Below are 19,884 nucleotides of genomic sequence, written 5' to 3' on the forward strand. Positions count from 1 at the left end.
ATGAAGAACCGACGCCTACAACCTTAGGGGAAAAGTCTCCGGCTGCGAGGAGATCCCTCCCACCCGGGCCGCGCCTGCGTCAGGCCCGCGCCCGCGCCCGCGCCAAGCAGGACGTAGTGCCCTGGAATCAGCCGGCTTCCTGGGTGCGAGCACCGCGCTTGCTCGGGCTCGGTCTTCCCTTCCCCCTCGACCCCTCCCTTCTGGGGGACCACGCCCTAAAAGCGACCGTGCCTGTTACCAGCCGGCTCCGTTGCGCCTGCGCCTTGGCCCCTAGTTCCCGCCCCCTCTCGGGTCTGGCGGACGACCAGGGTTGGCTCCGCAGTTGCGCAGCCGGTGTCTCGGCCCTTCTGCCGCTCCGCGCCCCGCCGCCTCCTGACGCCGGGCGTGACGTCACCACGCCGGCGGCCGCCATTACAGAGATCGAGCTCTGGGACTAGAGCGAGCCGAGGAGGGCAGCGGCCGGTGGCCGAGCACTGCGGGGGGAGCCAGTGGGCCAGCGCTAGCGCCGAGCAGCCGCCAGCAACCACTCAAGTACCCCGGGACCCGGCGGCGGCGTGTGCGTGTGGCCCGTGTGCGGGCGGCGGCGCGGGAATAGCGCGGAGCGGCAGCCGGTTCGGGTGGGTGGCATCATGGACGAGAAGGTGTTCACCAAGGAGCTGGACCAGTGGATCGAGCAGCTGAACGAGTGCAAGCAGCTGTCCGAGTCCCAGGTCAAGAGCCTCTGCGAGAAGGTGAGCTGCGCTCCGGCTGCGGGCGCCCCGCGGCCGAGCCCGCCGAGGAGGAGGAGGAGGAGGCGGCGGCCGTGGGGCGGTGCAACATGGCGGAGGCGCCGGCCCGGGCCCCCCAGCCGCCCAGACCGGCGCCCGGCGCGGCTCCCGGGCCACCCGGCGCCCCCTGCCTCCCGCGCAGGGATTGGTTGTCGCCGCCACCGCCGCCTAAAATGGCGCCGCTCCCCCGATTCCGGGGCTTCGGAGCCTCCCGGCCTTGGCGCCGGGTGAGGTGGCGGGGGAGCGGGGACCCTGCGTGTCAGGGTCGGGGACGGTTATGAGGTCCGGTAAGGGTGCTTGGGTTCCACGGCCTGGGAATCGGGCCTGGGACTCTCCTGTGAGATGGATGAGAGGCTTTCTACTTGTGCTCAGGCCTGATTTTTAGGTCCGAAGCTGTCCAGTGGGTCCCCCAAAGGCGGGCTTGTAGGCCGGATCCCAGGACCTAGCTAAAGGTCACACAGCTTTAGCACTGTCCTGGGTGGTTTGTGTTAAGTTCACCGACCAGTCTTTTCGAGAGACTTATTTAAAACGTGTTTTTTAGAGAATTTAAAAATAAATCTCTAACCTGATTTCTACGAGGGTCATGGTGGTAGTTATAGAGGAAGAGTATAACTTATTTTTCGTAGTTGGAAGAAATGGAGAATTTGGTGAGTCATACTTCATAAGGAGCTTTGGGATTGGAAATCAAGTGCCGGTTTAATCTATGCTGACTCAAATTGGGTAGTGTGAAACCCTTCTCTAAGCTTAACGTATTTGGCATTTTGCCATTTATTTGTAAATGAGCAACATAAACTAAGAGTAGTAAATTTTGTATCCTGGCTCTGTGTTGGAAAAGTTACTTGTTTGTATTTTTGTGGCTCGCAGTAGTAGTAGTAATAATAGCTGTCTGTTGACCTTTACTGTATTCCAGACGTTGTGCTTAGTGTTTAAATAACTTTAACTCACAGACATTGAAAATGGAATGTTGTCCATTTAATAAGTCCATTTTAAGTTATCTTAATTCCGTTCTGTTTTTCCCTAGGAGTGGGGCAAACAGGTAGTGTATTTAGCTATTAGCTATGAAATCATAACTCAGTTTTCTAAAGTATAGAATGTGCCATCTCCACTATGAATATTTTGACTTCCCTTTTCAAAAATTAACTTTGCAACATTTCTTCCTAGTACAGAATTGTGGGATATCAGCATTTCGTATTAGTGAAGAGAGTTATTAGCGATTCTGCTGACTCGTTTGTGGTTTGATGTGAAAATTACGTTCACGAGTTTGATGTATATGCTCCTGAAACAGGCTTTTTCAGAAACTATGCTGTGAATAATTGCAACTTAAGTGAGTCAAATTCAGATTTATTTATCCCAAGCCTGAATAAAACTCTCCTACTAGTGGATGAGGTGGCACATCATCTCCTGAGCTGAATTTTAGTGGTAGCATGTACTGTGTTGCTTCTTGACCCTTAATTCTTTTGCATCAAATGAGGATGGTATTTGTTTTAAAGGTTTAGAAATAGGCTTTTAAAAATTGTTTAATGTATATTGTCGGGTCTTAATTTCTAGGTATTGTAAGTGAGTTTAGCACTTTATATAAAGACACTGAGCCAGCAGTTGGCTGGATGACGAGTCATTTGTGTAGGAAAAAGAAGAGAGGTAATGATGTAATTGGAAGACCAGTGAACTTCACGTTAGACCTGGACACTAGTTCTTTTTCTGCTGTAGAGTGAGTAATTGTGACTGACCTTCAGGCAACCACTTCACTTGCTCCACACTTTCCTGTCTGTAAAATAGTTAAAACGGATGATGTTCTAGGGTCTTTTCTAATCTTCTGAGATTATGCAGTTCCATTTTAAATTAGTACTTTGTGTATAAATATTGAACATCTATTGACTATCCAAGATTGCTTACTCTTAGGAATGAAAAGCAATGAAGAATAATCATACTTAGTCTCAAGATGACCGAATCTAGTTGGAAATCAATAGTAGATGGACCACAGAAGTAGAGGGTTTGTGTTGGAGACTATAGAAGATAATTTTGGATGTTAAGGTGGGGTGGCTGAAGCTTGATGCTTCTGGTAAATGTTCACCCTTTTCCACGTCTTTGTAAAATTAAGGTGTAGTGAGATTAATCAGTTTATGCGTAGATCTCCGTTGCTCATCCAATGTGTCCAGATTTTAGTTTTTAGAGCCAAAAAGATGGAAATAGTATTTGAAGTTAGGTTTCCAAGAAGTGGCTCCTTTGGGGAGGATATCACACTGTTTTCATACTGTTTTTAACTTGTAAGTATTTCAACTTTTGGAACTATATTCAACCTGCTCAACTAAATTACTGTGAAGGCAGCTTTTTAGGTATGTGGGATGAATTTAGGATGCATGACTTGAAATGATCTTTTGTCCAAGTTTTTCTAGTAAAATAAAACTTCTCTTTTCCCTGTTAATGTTTGTGTGGTCAATAGCACATCTGGTGAAAGCTACTACATATTCTGAAAATCTTGAGGGAAAACTTTTTTTCATTAGTATAATAGTAGTTTTTTCTTTCTTCTTTTTAAAGAAAAGATACTTGTTAGGGATAGCTATTTGGTAAAAGTTGGCCATTTCTTTGATTATAAGAAGGAATAATATAAAAACCTTCCCTCTATCCACCTGAAGATGCCGAATCTGAATGAAATATTTAAAGTTAAATAGTAAAGATAGAAATATACCATAAGAGGTCATGTGATTAAAAAATTCAGAGGTCATTAATTTGGGATCCCATCAACAATTAACAGTGGTAGGGGTTCAAAATGCAGAGAATCCAAGTGTGTATTTATAGACAGGGGTGAATATGGTTTTTATGTTATTAACTACTTAAGCTTTTTTTCCCCCCAAGATGTAATTAAGGTTTATATCCAAACCGAGGTTATTGTGTGTGCAGTATACCTTATCATTTTGGGGATCATAATTTCTTGATTGTTGAAAAATTTGCTATGAGCGAATGCAGTTTTTGTCTCAGGCACAGTTCTATAGTCAGTAGCGTTGCCACATCTATGTTTCCATCTACAGATTGAAAGAAGTAAATAGTATCAATTTGGTTTTGCATTAACTACAGTAAACAGTCTTTTATTATGTGATTTCAGCAGTGGTTTGATTTAGGTATGGTTTTTGGCTTTGTGCTTTCAGGTCTTACCAAACTTGTGGAGAATGTTGTTTGATAGCCAGGTTTTTTTTCAAAGCAGTTCTTTACGTAGGTATGCTGCTGTTTTCCATTGCTCTACAAGCACTATAAATAAAATGCAGTCATTAAGGCTTCACTTAGTTTGAACATTTGTTACATGACTATGGAAAAAACAAACCTTTTTTCTAATTGGATGAGCTGCAAGATATTTGACCAAGGTTAACTTCCTATATGAAGTGGATAATACATTTTGTGAGTCTGTCTGTGTGTTTGATTTAAAAGATTGTTTGGCTCTTTTCCATAAAACTAGTTTGAATATTGAGAATAAACAGTTGGAGGGAAATCATGATGCAGAATATTATTTTCATCATACTTTCGCATACACAGTTGCCTTAACAAGTTTATGAGACAGTTACTGTTCTCAGTTATAGATATAAACCAGAGACTCAGAAAGGTAAAATGACGTGACTACAGGGGCTAAACTGAGATTACCTAGGTTTATGGATTCTAAATCCAATGTTCTAGTCTTGCTTCAGAGCCCCCCCTTTCTCTTTTCTGAGGTAGTGTTAATAATGAAGGATGTAGGTGAGTTGGGGCCAAACTTAATTGTAGAATCAACAGTTCTGTAAAATAAAGCTTTATTTTTATTCTGATTGCTTGAAAGTTTTCTATTCATGTCACATATGGTTGTCTCATTTTGTCCTAGAGGGGGAAACAATAATTATTCCATAATTTTGGATATGGCTAACTGCATTTGCCACTCAGATCGGTGAGATGAAAACTTTGAGAATACATAGAAAATGAACTAGATAGTGTAAATCATGATCCAGAGACTGAGCTCTAAAATATTCTAGTAAAGAATAACTGGCATTTATATTGTTTATTACAGCTTGTAAAATGCCTTTCTTTTTATCCTCATAGCTTTCACAGTTAAACCTATTTGTGCCTATGTGTGTTTCATGATCTCCCAAGTATGAAGCAGTAATGCGTTTGGCTTTGGGTTGACTTAATGAGGAAATACTGAGAAGGTGCACAGTCCTACTATTCAGACACACAGGTCCCCGACTCTCCCTTTATTTTCTCCGTCAGAGCCTAGAGTTCTGTGTCTGCAAAGATTGGCAATAAGGCTAAGGTGAAACTCATGCTGTAGAAAGAATGATGGGCCATGGAGGAGTGCATGGGAACACATTAATATCGCCAGTATGGTGTTCCCCCTTTTAACTTCCCGTATCTCATTGTGAGTCAAGTTTTTCAGTTACCTGTGAAGTATTCTTTGTTTAGTTTGGAGGAGATAAGCTAGGAAAACCAGGAGACATTCGGTTAGGGTTGAGGTAGTGGTGGGGAGGGGGTCTTTACTGAGGGTGCTGAGAACATGTGTGGCAGATAAACCTCCTTCTTCTTTTTTTTTTTTTTTTTTTTTTTGAGGAAGATTAGCCCTGAGCTAACATCCACCACCAATCCTCCTCTTTTTGCTGAGGAAGCCTGGCCCTGAGCTCACATCTGTGCCCAACTTCCTCTACTTTATATGTGGGGCGCCTACCACAGCATGGCTTGCCAAGCAGTGTGTAGGTCTGCACCCGGGATCTGAACTGGCAAACCCTAGGCCACCAAAGCGGAGTGTACTAACTTAACCACTGCGCCACCAGGCTGGCCCCTAAACCTTTTTTCCACTCTCTTCTGCTTTGACTCTTTTATTTCCACTTTTCTTCTTTACTCATTTCTCATTGCCATCTTTGTCTAAAAAAACCCTCAACCTACATTCTCCTATACATGTGAGGTCTGAATTGGACTAGAACTAGGAAGGGGAAAGATTTTATTTTTTGTTGTTTTAAATAGCTTTTTCCCCCATTTTTTCCGGAGCAAAAGTGATAGAAGAGGCTGAAGTAGAGGTCTGGCTGCCAATAAATGGCTGGGGGATTGGGTCTAAAAGAAGTGTAAAGAACAATCTGGGATTAACTGCGTAAATTCTTCACAATGCCAAGTTGTTATTGCCTGTTTGTTTATTGGTATTGTGGTTTGGAATGGGTGAACAAAGCAGTAACAGAGACTTGTGTATGTGAATCTGAGTATTTTCTAATCTGTACATGACCGGCTGGCCAGTCATTCTGGCACTCTGTCCTCACCTCTGCCTTAGTCATTTAGTTATTACTACAGATGAGAATTTTTAACCCTTCTGTCGTTGAGGGGGCTGGAAGAAGGTTGAGAACCTTTCTTTTAGAATGCCGCTGGGAGACAGTTTGTTTACCTAGCTGGAGTCGTATGCAAAGTGTAGTTCACAAAGGTCAGAGTGTCCGTGATGGTATTAAGTATGTGGCAGTGTACATTTGTTTTTGGAATTCATTCAACCAAAATTTATTAAGCTCCCATTATATGCATTATTAGTTTTCACTGTTTAGTTTTGTCTAAATAACATTATCATAGGGACTTGTTTGTTTTCTGCTCTAATAACAGGGCTTCAGATTAGTCAGGAGGTTGGCCTTGTAGTAGACTCTAGATAGGAAAGATTTTAGAATGTTTATGCTAGTGGTGATCAAGTGAATTTTATTTCTCTGCAACCCATCATCTGTAAAATAGCAGTAAGGCGCACTATCTGTTTCTCTTGGGTGGCTCTGACTTTTAATAAGAAGGCTTAAGAAGTGCTTTAGGATGGAGTAGAATTTTAGTGATGGAAGGAACCTTAAAGACCATTTAGGCTAAGTCGCTCTTTACAGATGAGAGAGGAAACTGTGACCCAGAGTGGTTGAATCTCATTCATGGTGGATTGTTGTGGTGAGATTTTTTAAACTATGTATATAGCAACATTTCTCAGTTTAGTAGATTAACATTTTTTTTCCTATTCAGGAATGATTGGAAATGTTTAATTCATGCACATGTGTAGGTTGATTGGTAAAGATTGAGGCCAGTCTGTTGCATGAGAGACATATGGCTTTAAAGAAAATGGGCATTCGTTTTGGTCGGAGGTGAGGATGATGATTTGACAGAAACAGTTGGAAAGACATCAAATTATGTATTTTACTTTAATATATTTTAGAATTGTCCTTCATCACTGACCTTTTTCTTTCAGTTAGACCCTAAAGTATAATCATACAGGTTTTAAAGAAGACTAAAATGTTTTCTAAAATATTAGAGGCATCTATTAATTATAATTAATGAAAGACAAGTAGAATGAAGAAAGGTTTGATACTTGAAGATAATTAGCTCGAGATTCATTTGCTTTTGGGGCTAGTAATACGCCAGATGCATATGTGTACATATGTCCTATGATACATATGTCCTACCTTATCTATCACCAAAATAAAAATCTAGCCATATAGACTAATATATCATGAACCTTAATTTTTTTTTGCAGTTATGAAAGTCAAAGGAAACCTACCTTTTATCTTTCATAAAAGCAGTATGAATTCAGTGTCTCTTAGGATATTGAAGAAAAATTATCCTTGCTTGCAAATTTATTATGCTTTTGAAAAAACTTCAGATGTCTTCAGTTCTGCTTAAAATGAAAAGTAAAATTCAAAAATTAATTATTGCATTTTTCAGCCTTCTTTTATGTCTTTTTTGGCTATATTAGTAGAAAATGTATTCAACTATGGTTAGAGTATGAAATGTTAAATTTACTTGAACTAGAGTTCCTGTGAACATTAGAATTAATAATCACCTGATTTTTAGGATTGGCACCTGAGCTAACAGCTGTTGCCAATCCTTTTTTTTCCCCCCTGCTTTTTCTCCCCAAATCCCCCCAGTACATAGTTGTATATTTTAGTTGTGGGTCCTTCTAGTTGTGGCATGTGGGACACCGCCCCAGCATGGCTTGATGAGCAGTGCCACGTCCACGCCCAGGATCCGAACCAGCAAAACCCTGGGCCGCCTAAGTGGAGCCCGCGAACTTAACCACTCGGCCATGGGGCCAGCCCTTCACCTGATTTTTAATAGAAAACATTTAAGAACATCAGCTGTCTATGAATAGATGTTCAAAGAACATGTGTGGACAATTTGTATAAGAGGAGAAATAACTGATAGCAAAGAAGCATAGAATAAAAAGAACTTCAAAATAAAAAGTGCGAGTTAAATCAGGACATAACATTTTATATCTGAAATAGCTGAGAATGGGTACCTTCTTCCACTTATTATTGCATAACAAGTTGGCATAATCCAGTTTAATAGTATGTAGGAAACCAAAAAAAATGTTCATACTGTTTTTGCTCTGTAATCCCACAATTGAAAATTTCTTGAAAGGGGATAATTCAAATAAACGATAATATGTGTATAGATCTGTTCAAGAGGATACTATACAGCAGTTTAAAATGATTACTATAATGCTCTAGGGAATTGGGTTAGTGAATATGAAATGTTAGGACATAAAATGGGACGTTGACCAATTTTAAACATGAGGGGTCTGTACGTATGTAGATAAAAACTGAAAGGGAATACAAACAAGTGTGAGAGTAGTTTTTGTTGGGTGGTAGGATTAAGACAGCCATATTCCTACAGTTTCACTGCTGAAATAAACCATCTTTTAACATTTTAATGCTTTCCAGTCTTTTTATACAAAGAATTTTTACATGGTTGTAATCATTTGGTGTTTTAGGTGTTGCTTGATTTAATAATAAAAATGTATGAATGTGTTGCATGGCTTTTTCTACAGCACAGGTTACGTAGAAATGATACTGCTGTTGTGTGCCCTTAAGGAAATTAATAGATAAGTAGTTGGTGAATCTGTTGTTGGTTCATGTTTTTTTGTCTTCCTTGAAAACTATTGGCTTGGATGCTGTATGAGGTCTAATGTAAGTCTGCCCTGTTTGTAATTTCATGTTATTACGGTGGTTAGGGATGGCCCATATCTATCAAACAAATCATTCACTTTATATCTGATTGTTTTATAGTAGGTTGAAAAATAAAATTGTGAGATTTCTGAGTTAGAACTCAGAATGCTGTGATCACATTGATAATAAATTAATGTCCCTAAAGGTTGCTTTCCTTCAAGTAGGATCACCAAATTGTTTAGATTTTAGGATGGTATGAAATTTTAACTTTCCATTGTTACTTGTGATAAGCTCTTATTAATGGAATAGCCTATTTCAGTTTTAACCTTGTTCTCTGAAGTTTTATATCAAATCTTTTTTCCTTGAATTCATTCATGTCAGTTTGTACGATTTGACTGAATTTCAGTAGGGTCCTAATAAATAAAAAATAAATGTACTAATTACACTGTTTTTAAAAACTTGATCTTAATTTTTTTTCAAATGTTAAATATATTAGCTGAGACATCTGAAGGTGTGGAAAAATGTTTTAGGGTAAGCTGAAAAAATTTGGGGTTTGTGTGTTTTGCTTTTGTGCATAATTCAGGTAACATAAGGCCTTAAATTATAGGAGTAGAATACCATAGAGGAAAAGGTAGTTATTAAAATTTTTAAAATCTCTAGGGGCTGGCCCCGTGGCACAGTGGTTAAGTTTGCACATTCCGCTTGGTGGCCCGGGGTTCGCCGGTTCGGATCCCAGGTGTGGACATGGCACCGCTTGGCAAAAAGCCGTGCTGTGGTAGGCATCCCACATATAAAGTAGAGGAAGATGGGCATGGATGTTAGCTCAGGACCAGTCTTCCTCAGCAAAAAGAGGAGGATTGGCAGTAGTTAGCTCAGGGCTAATCTCCCCTCCCCCCCCCAAAAAAATTTAAAATCTCTGTCAATTAAATTACTTTGAAAGTCAGGTTTTACCATTTATTTTTAAACTAGAGAGTTGAGGTTGTATAGCTCTCCTTGAGACTGGTGGTTGATGAAGGTCTAGAGGTTCTTGGGTGACCCATAGAGGTGTTCTGTTAGGTGCTTTGGGAACTTAGAAGGCCTGACTTCTTGTGACAGTACAGCTTCTCTCAGACTTCTCTTTTTCTATGATTAGTTTTCCTGATGGTAAAAGAATCTTTAGTAAGGACATCTACTGGCTTATTATTCTGGTGTTCTGGGGTAGTGTATTTTCGTATAGTGATCACCTGAGAGCTACTAACTTGAGACAAAGAAACAAAAATTATGTTTAAAATATCGATCCTTTGTAAGCTTGAATTTTTGTTGTTGAAATATACTTAATAGTTGGGTTGATTGCATCTGATACATATTACTGTTTTCTCTAGGATTTAACTACAGTTGTTCTGATCTGAAATTTGGCAGGAAGGGAAGAAAGAGCTTTGTCTTTCCCAGGTTTCGAAGTTAAAAATGTTCTGTTTATATATACAGTGTCCTTTCCCTTTTGGAGGACAGTTTGATAGTGTTGACATAAAAAAAATGCAAACTACTGCTTATACCAATAGGTCCACTTCAAAGTATCTTCTTTCAGGAAATGTGCCTGCGTGTGTATATGAGGGAGCAAATACTAGGATATGCATTGCAGTGTTTTTACCCCCTAAAGTATTGTCAGCCCTCAAGGAATACTGTACATCCACTATGAGAAATTAACCGCAGGTCTATATGTATGTTTTGAACTCCAAGATATATTGTTAGAAAAGCAGACTGCTGAACAATATTGTTTCTAGTTTAAAAATGCAAAGGAAAACTTATGTTTCTGTGGGCATATTATAATGTATGTAAAATTTGTAAACAAGGTTCTGAAAGGATATGCATCAGAACGCTATTGGCAGTTACTTTGCCCAGGGGGAGTGGGATTGTGGAGAATGGTCAAAAGAGATATTTAGTTTTATCTGCTGCTAAAATTCTTTTTACAAGAATGTATTACTTTCACTAATATAGTTTTTTTTTTTTTTAAGATTTTTTTTTTTCCTTTTTCTCCCCGAAGCCCCCCAGTACATAGTTGTATATTTTTCGTTGTGGGTCCTTTTAGTTGTGGCATGTGGGACGCTGCCTCAGCGTGGTTTGATGAGCAGTGCCATGTCCGCGCCCAGGATTCGAACCAACGAAACACTGGGCCGCCTGCAGCAGAGCGCGCGAACTTAACCACTCGGCCACGGGGCCAGCCCCTAACTAGTATAGTTTTAAAAATAAAACTAAAGATAGATACTGTGTTTATCATTATGATTTGTGTAAATCAAAATAAAGGGAACAAATAGCATTTAGCCTTAATTTTCCCTTCCATGATGTTAATAGAAATTGTGTGCAGATTGTAATAAGGAACTTCAGGCAGTCATGAATGGCAACCTTTTATCACTTACAGAGAATAGCCTTGCAGGTAAGGAAATTTAGCTTCTGATAGAATTAGATGTGGTAATAACATCATGGCAAGATTTACATGGTATGTGACCATCTGTTTTCTTATATCGTTGTCCTTTGAAAACTTCTGAATAACTTTTGCAAATTTCTTTGAAGTAGGACCTATATTTCATTTACAGCTATTTTCATTAGTATGTACTAGGTGCTAAAAACACTAGACATGGTATTAATGCCAAAAAGACTGAGTAGTGGAATATGCCTAATGAACTTGTGCTTTTTAGTAATAATAAATCAGAAGAGATTGGAATTACTCTGCAGAGATGGCTTATATTTCTTAAGAAATTGCTCTTTTTGAGACACGGTGGAAATTTTTTCGTAACTTAAAAATGTTAGGTCAAATTAATAATTAATTTTGGGATGTCAGTGATTGATGAGTGTCCTGAAATAGGCTGCCCAAAATGTTGGCCAACTTGAAATAGTGGTTCTTAAACTTGGCTGTACCCAAGAAAGCACCAGTGTGAGGTGGGGAAGGGAAACTTTAAATAAATTGTTGATGCTTGGATCCCACCCCTGAAGATTCTGACTTAATTGGGAGAGGAGTAGCCTAGGCATCTGGATTTTTTCTTAAAGGGCGTCCCAAGTGATTTTTTTTTTTTTTTTTTTTTTTGAGGAAGATTAACCCTGATCTAACATCTCCTGCCAGTCCTCCTCTTTTTGTTGAGGAAGACTGGTCCTGAACTAACATCCGTGCCCATCTTCTTCTACTTTATATCTGGGACACCTGCCACAGCATGGCCTGCCAAGCGGTGCCATGTCGGCACCCAGGATCCGAACCAGCAAACCCCGGGCTGCCAAAGCGGAACGTGTGAACCCAACCGCTGTGCCGCTGGGCCAGCCCCCCAAGTGATTTTTAACGTGCAGCTAAGATTGCATTCCACTGCCTTAAAACTAGTGCTTGACATCTTGGTTGTCGCTCAAAATGTAATGAACAATGGCTCATTAGCAATAATTCTCTATGATAGTTTCACCCTCATGTTGCAATGTGTTGCCTTCTCCTGACCCAGCCTTTCACTGTACATTCTGGAACACCATTCTGGTCGCACATTGGAGATGCTCAATAAAGTTGATAGAGTATGTGAAGTAAATACCTTTAACCCATTCTCAGAAGTTTCTTTTACCTTGGCTTAACTGAAATCTGGCTATCCTAAGGATGTCATGTACCTTCTCTAATAGTCCTCCCAGCTGCTTCCCTCTACTGAAGGATAAAATTCCCTGTGTTTTTCAGGCTTCTGTCCTTTACCTAGATTCCTAGGCATCTTTCTTTACCGCTGTTACCTATTGTTTCTTCATTCTCCAGAGAACTCGGTACCAGTTTCTAGGCCTGTACTTCTGCTGTTGTCCTGGGTGATATCCATGGCTGCCTCTGAAGATGACCTAGTCAGTATTTCAGTTTAAGTTCTTGACTCACTCAACAAATCTGTGTTAAGTGCCTTCTGCGTCTCAGGCATTATTCTGGTGAGATGCTGTATACGCAGTGCTAAATAAAATGAATCTGGTGAATCTTTTATAAAGTGTCACTTTGTTGCATGAAGATTGAAGGCAGGAAGCATGGAAATGGAGTTCAATGTGGAGGCTAGCACAGAAATCCAGGTGAAATGATCATGGTGGTCCAGGGTAGTGGCAAAAAAGATAGAAGCAGATGGATTTGAGCTATGTTTTAGAAGGAGACTAGGCAAGACTTGTTGATGGATTGGTCACTGAATACTAGTAGCCTTTAAGCTCTGCTCCATCTCAGAAATCCACATCCATAGTCCTACCTCTGAAATCCTAAATTCACTTATATTTTCTGCCAGTGGATCTCTATTCTAATACTACTTTGATTGGACTTGTTCTTCAGTTCATAACCATGCCCCTTTCTCCCCCTGCATTTCCTGCCTGGGGTGACCAACTATCATGGTTTGTCTGGGCACACCTGAGGCCTTTCCTAGCATGTGGGATTTTCAGTGCTAAAATCAGAGTAGTCAGTCACCCTATTCCCACCCCAGTCTACCCTCTTCTCTACTCTTTTTGGGGCTTTGTTTGTTTTTTGTTTGTTTGTTTGTTTGTTTTTGCTGAGGAAGATTAGCCCTGAGCTAACGTCTGTGCTAGTCTTCCTCCACTTTGTTTGTGGGTCGCTGCCACAGCATGGCTGATGAGTGGTGTAGGTCTGTGCCTGGGATCCAAACCCGTGAACCTGGGCTGTTGAAGCAGAGCATGCCAAACTTAACCACTACACCACTGGGCAGGTCCCCCCCTATTCTCCACTCTTGTATGCTGTGCTTCAGCCATGTTAGCCTTTTCCTCTTAACTACTGGGACTTTTTACATATAATTGCATCTGTCTGTATTAGACCTCCTCCCATTTCCCGTCTTGCCCATTCTTTGGATCTCAAGCAGTTTTCCTGGCCGTTCCACTGTTTGTGATCCTGGAACACTGCTGCTTACTCTAGCGTGTCTTAGCAGTTGGCCCTTCTTTCGTAATGATCGTTTTATTGTCTGGCTCTCCTGCTCCATTGTGCTTTTATGAACTGTCTTCTTTGTTGTGATATCTTATTTAAAGTGGTCTCCACCAGTTACTCTCTCCCTTTCTCTCGTGGCACTTAACACAGTCTGTATTTGGTTACTTGTAAATCTCCCCACCTGCATGGGAATTACCTATCCTGTTCTCTCTACCTCCAGTGCCTAACACAGGGCCTGGCACACACACCACTTGGATGGTTGAGCACATGAATGATTATCTCCCAGTGCACTTTACAGTATCTGGCACACAGTAAATGATCAATAAGTGTATATTGAATGAATGATATGGTTTCTACTGAGTGAACTGTTATATTACCCTTAAAAGTATCTTTGGATTTGTGATTACATGGGGGAATGCATATGCTGCCAAGCAATTTTCTAAAAGCAACATAAAACCCAACCATATAGCCACAATTGTAAAACAAGAAATTTGCATTTAGGGATAGAGTGTAAAAAATACATCAAAATACAGATAAAATTTTAATGTTTTCCAAAAATTAAAAGTCAAGCAAAACTAAGAAAGCTTGCCTCATAGCCTGGAATCCTGGAGTACCTGCATTATAGAACTCTAAAGCTAAGAAACTAGGTACCTGAATGTCTTGTTCTATTTTCATTGATCTTATATGGCTGCTAATAATAATCTCTTTAGCATTTATTTATTAGATGGCAGCTGATAGGCCTAAAACCTCCTGATACTGAAGAGAGAAATGGGGTTATGCATTTTGATGCACTTTTTTCTAGGTATCAGGGGTTAAGATAGCCAGTGGCTAGAACCCAGCCATATCTTGCCCTCTTGTTTAGTAGGATCATAATTTCCTGCAATTTCATCTTATACTGAGTCTGCTCCTTAAGCTACATTAAGTGTGAGTCAACATATCTTTGTCAATGTTGTTTAACGCCAAATGTATTGGTTTTTCTCCATCCGTAGGCTAAAGAAATCCTGACAAAGGAATCCAACGTGCAAGAAGTTCGATGTCCAGTCACCGTCTGTGGAGATGTGCATGGGCAATTTCATGATCTCATGGAACTGTTTAGAATTGGTGGCAAATCACCAGATACAAATTACTTGTTTATGGGAGATTATGTTGACAGAGGATATTATTCAGTTGAAACAGTTACACTGCTTGTAGCTCTTAAGGTAATTTTAATTTTATGTTTGGGCATTTTGAACTGGGTAAGACAGACCTCTTGAATGTTCTTTCTTCCCGCTGATTTGTGATTTTCTCCATCTGAGTGTTAGGTTTTTAGAATAAAACTCCACGTTTAGGAATGCAGATATTCAGGGCTGGGACTTATAAATGTCTGCCTTCATTCTCAGTGAGAGGATGGAATAGAATAAAAACAAAAAGGTTATTTTCTAAGGAAGAGAATGCCTCAGTCAGATTATTTGAAAAACGTTAGAGGCTGGTCAAATAGAAGTTTTAGTTCAATAAATGGGGTGTGGAGAGGTAATATAATTACCTTTCTAGATACTTTTGAGTATTATAAAGGAACAAAACATAGCAAATGTCAGAATATTTATATCCTTTGACATAGTAATCATATACTTAAAATTTTACTGAGGAAGAAAGTCAAGAGGAAAAGGACTTTATATAAAAACATGAATTGCAGCATTATCTTTAATATCAGAAAAAGAATTGGTCTAAATATTGAACAGTAAGTGAATATCAAATTATGATTTATCTTGATGGACTAGTTTGCAGCCATTAAACATTACATGATAATGTAAAACAATAGAAATGATAAGGAAAGCAAGTTGTTTTTTATACCAGTTGTAGCTTTGGGAAGTATAGAAAGATCTGAAGGTGAAACAAAAAAAGGTAAACAGCTTTTAGGATGGCAGGCTTCTGCCTTTCCCTTAAAAGAAATTGCTTGACTTTACATTTTGGGGAGAAGATTTTACTAAAGAATATGCAGAATGATAAAATGGCTGCCAGAGACTTCTAAGATTGGAGAAGCAGTGAGATGTGGTTTTGGCAAGAGCTAAATTTTAGGCAGTTAATGTTTTAGGCAATATAATGTATGTGCTCATGAAGCTACTAGTCTGAATCATGCAAAGTGCTACAAAATACTTTTGCAGGTTATTATGTTCTGCATCTGTAAAATGAAGGAGTTGGATTAAATGATGGAATGTTTCTGCTGTGACTCTAGATACAGTGAAAGCAGCTTTGCAGGCTAACCTGTACTTAAAGTCCAGTAAGCATCCCAGTGCTCAGAGGAGGAATGAATATGCTACCTTTAAGAATTCATGTTTGAAGGTGTTAATAGGCTGAATTGTGCGCCCCCCCCCCCCCAATAAGTTGAAGTCCTAATCCCCAATACCTCAGAATGTGACTGTATTTGGAGATAGGGCCTTTAAAGGGTAATTAAGGTAAAATGAGATCATAGAGGTGAGCCCTAACGCAGTATGACTGGTGTCCTTATAAGAGACTAGGACACAGATGAAGAGGGAAGATGATGAGAAGACTCATGAAGAAGATGGCCATTTACTAGCCAAGGAGAGAGGCCTTGAGAAGAAACCAACCCTACTGACACCTTGATCTTGGACTTCTAGCCTCTAGAACTGTGAGGAAATAAATTTCTGTTGTTTAAGCCACCCAGTTGGTGGTACTTTGTTCTGGCAGCCTCAGCAGACTAATACAGTCGGGGGAGGAAACTTCAGCAGATAGTACTGAAACAGTTAGATATCTACATGTAAAAAATGAGCTTAGATCCTTCATACCATACAAATGGTCAAAATGGATCATAGACCTAAATGTAAGAGCTAAAGCTATGAAACTTCTAGAATAAAGCATAGGAGAAAATCTTTGTAACCTTGGGTTAGGCAAAGATTTCTTAGATACCCTAGCTACCACAAGCATGATCCATTAAAAAATTGATAAGTTGAACTTCATCAAAATTAAGATTTTTTTTGTTCTTCAAAAGACATCACTAAGAAAAAAGTATTCATATATTTTTTAAAACCTATTATAACTCAGTAAGACAATAAATAATTTTAAAAGCGACAAAATATTTGATTAGATATTTCACCCAAGAAGATATATGAATGGTTAGTGAGCACACGAAAAGATGCTCAAAATCATTAATCATCAAGGGAATGCAAATTAAAGTCACACACCCATTAGAATGGCTATCATCAATAAGGCTGATAATACCAAGTGTTAGTGAGTTTATGGAGAGATTAGAACCTTCATACATTGTTGGTGGGAATGTAAAATGGTCCAGCCACTTTGAAGAAGTTTGGCAGTTTCTCAAAAAGTTAAACCTGTTCCTACCATATGACCAGCAATTATCCTTGACTAGGACTCTACCCAAGAGAAATGAAAACATATATCCATATAAAAACTTAACATGCAAATGATATAGCAACATTATGCTTAATAGCCAGAAACTGCAAACAATCCAAATGTTCATACTACTGGTGAGTAAAGAATCAAAATGTGGTATAGCCTTACAGTGGAGTACTGTGCAGCAAGAAAAGGAACAGACTGCTCATCTATACATGAATGAGTCTCAAAAGTGTTCTGCTAAGTGAAAGAAGCCATACACAAAAGACTACATATTGTATGATTCCATTTATATGAAATTTCTAGAAAAAGCAAATTTCAAGAGACAGAAACAATTCATCAGTTGCTGGGAGTGGGAGTCAGGGGTGACTGCAGACAGGCACGAGAGGTCTTTTTTGGGGTAATGGAAAGGTTCTAAAACTGGATTGTGATGGTTGTTGCATAACTAAGAATCTACCAAAAATCATTGAAATCTAAAAAAAAAAGTCATAGATGGAGTTTTACATTTGATGATTATGCTTATAAAGGTGGTAGCAAGAGTTTGATTTTAGTTGAGATGGGGTTGGCAGATACTCCATGGACAAATGTTTGTAGATGCATGGTTTCAGTTTGGTATGATGTGGAAGTGTAGGATGTTTTTTCCAACAAAATTGGAACTGTGGATTTCCCTATAGAATGTTTGCTGGATTGTCATTTGGTTTTTGAAGGAGCCAGCTGTTCATGTTGTTTTCTGTTTTTTTCAGGTTCGTTACCGTGAACGCATCACCATTCTTCGAGGAAATCATGAGAGCAGACAGATCACACAAGTGTATGGTTTCTATGATGAGTGTTTAAGGAAATATGGAAATGCAAATGTTTGGAAATATTTTACAGATCTTTTTGACTATCTTCCTCTCACTGCCTTGGTGGATGGGCAGGTATGTAGGTCTTCTTAAAACTTATATTACTAATTATTTTCAAGAATCTGCTTTCTTTTTCTTTCTTTTTTTTTTGGTGAGGAAATTCACTCTGAGCTAACATCCGTTGCTAGTCTTCCTCTGTTTTTAGTATGTGGGTCACTGCCATAGCATGGCTTGATGAGTGATGTAGGTCTGCCCCTGGGATCCAAACCCACAAACCCAGGCTGCCGAAGCAGAGTGCGCCAGACTTGGCGACTGTGCCACGGGGCTGACCCTCAAGAATCTGCTTTCTTAATGTTTAGGTGCCAGTAACTTATTTTTCCACCCTCACATCCCATTTGGGCCTTTTTGAAGTGCCTTCTTTTTATCAGGCACTGAACTAACTGTGTGTTGGGCCCACCGCCCATCCAATCTCTCAGGCTGTTTCTGGACAAGTCTGAGAGATGTAATTAGTTATCCACTGGTCCAGGTAGAGGAGTGCACAGAAGAAATTGCAGGAAGATTCTATGAGAAGGAAGATAATAGTCTGTGGTGAGGGTAATGTCAGAGAAACATTTTCCTGGAGGAGCTGTTTGAAGTGGAATCTGGATGCAGTAGTGATGGTTTATCAGGAAGAAAGGGAGTGAGTTAGATAGTTTAGAGTGGGCTGGAAGAAAGAAAGACCTTGCAGAGGCAACATTGGTTCTGGCTAAAACACCACTGGGGCCACGTGATTTGGGCTACTGCCTGCAGCTTGTTCCTGAATGTTTAAAGTTTGTTTTAGGTGAGGTTAACATTATAAACCATTCTTTTCAGATCTTCTGTCTACATGGTGGCCTCTCACCATCCATAGATACACTGGATCACATCAGAGCACTTGATCGCCTACAAGAAGTTCCCCATGAGGTATTGACTTTTATTTGGTAATAAAATCTTTTCAGGAAACATTTTAGAGAGAGGGAAAATGTGATCGTAACTTAACTTCATTGTATTTATCCTTCTGTTTAGTTCTCAAAAATGGTATGAGCCCTCTTGTCGACTCTATTCTTTAGAAAAAGCTAACATTAAGAAACCTGCCAAGATCACAGCAGCTGTGGGATTCGGCTTGTAGGACCTAGGTCGTAGTTTTCTTCAGAGCCTCTGCCTTAATTACTAGGCTATACTGTCTGACGTGAAGTATGCATACTATAGGCAGATTAATTAGAGCTTGTTGCTGTTGGGGCTCATTGATGTAGGCTGTACCTCTTAAAGACATCTGGAAATAGTTTCCTATTTATTTGATACAGAAAAATGACTTTAACTGCAAAATGTTTCACTATTTTTAGCAACCACCACTCAAAGTGTGGCTTAGTAGGGTACTGCTTCTGGAGAATTACTAAAATCATGTATTAATTATTTTTACAAGAGGCAGTTCAAAACTTAACTTGCTTTTTAGGGTCCAATGTGTGACTTGCTGTGGTCAGATCCAGATGACCGTGGCGGATGGGGTATATCTCCTCGAGGAGCTGGTTACACCTTTGGGCAAGATATTTCTGAGACATTTAATCATGCCAATGGCCTCACGTTGGTGTCTAGAGCTCACCAGCTGGTGATGGAGGTACGTTCTGTTCTTTCAAAACTGATTTGCTTTCTAAGTAAACTTAATGATGGAAGATATTAGGGAGTTTTAAATTAAATGATATTAATGAGAACATTCCATATATTCCTTTTGATGAATTTGCCATACGGCCTGAGCATTTTTAGTAGGTGCATTCTAGAATTAAAATCTCAAGCTTTTGATCACAATGAAATGCATAGTTAACATGTTTTCAGAGAATTCTTTTTGGTGGGGGGGGTGGAGATTAGCCCTGAGCTAACTACTGCCAATCCTCCTCTTTTTGCTGAGGAAGCCTGGCCCTGAGCTAACATCCATGCCTATCTTCCTCTACTTTATATGTGGGATGCCTACCACAGCATGGCTTTTTGCCAAGCGGTGCCATGTCCACACCCGGGATCCTAACCAGCGAACCCCGGGCCGCTGAGAAGCAGAATGTGCGAATTTAACCGCTGCGCCACCCGGCAGGCCCCCATGTTTTCAGAGGAGTCTGTTTTTTTTTTTTTTTTTT

General features: G+C 39.9%; 1 protein-coding gene across 1 annotated transcript in view; it reads left to right on the forward strand.

Moving 5' to 3' along the window:
• The first annotated feature begins 401 nt into the window (after positions 1-401).
• Positions 402-19,884, forward strand: part of PPP2CA (protein phosphatase 2 catalytic subunit alpha) — a 22,364-nt gene continuing 2,881 nt past the window's right edge. Inside the window, exons 1-5 of the mRNA XM_046666975.1 lie at positions 402-731; positions 14,543-14,752; positions 17,645-17,818; positions 18,596-18,685; positions 19,215-19,376. Of these exons, the coding sequence (XP_046522931.1) occupies positions 630-731; positions 14,543-14,752; positions 17,645-17,818; positions 18,596-18,685; positions 19,215-19,376 (738 nt within the window). The 5' untranslated portion in view covers positions 402-629. The remainder of the gene's footprint in view (positions 732-14,542; positions 14,753-17,644; positions 17,819-18,595; positions 18,686-19,214; positions 19,377-19,884) is intronic.

This window comes from Equus quagga, chromosome 7 (assembly GCF_021613505.1).
Source record: "Equus quagga isolate Etosha38 chromosome 7, UCLA_HA_Equagga_1.0, whole genome shotgun sequence".
NCBI lineage: Eukaryota > Metazoa > Chordata > Mammalia > Perissodactyla > Equidae > Equus > Equus quagga.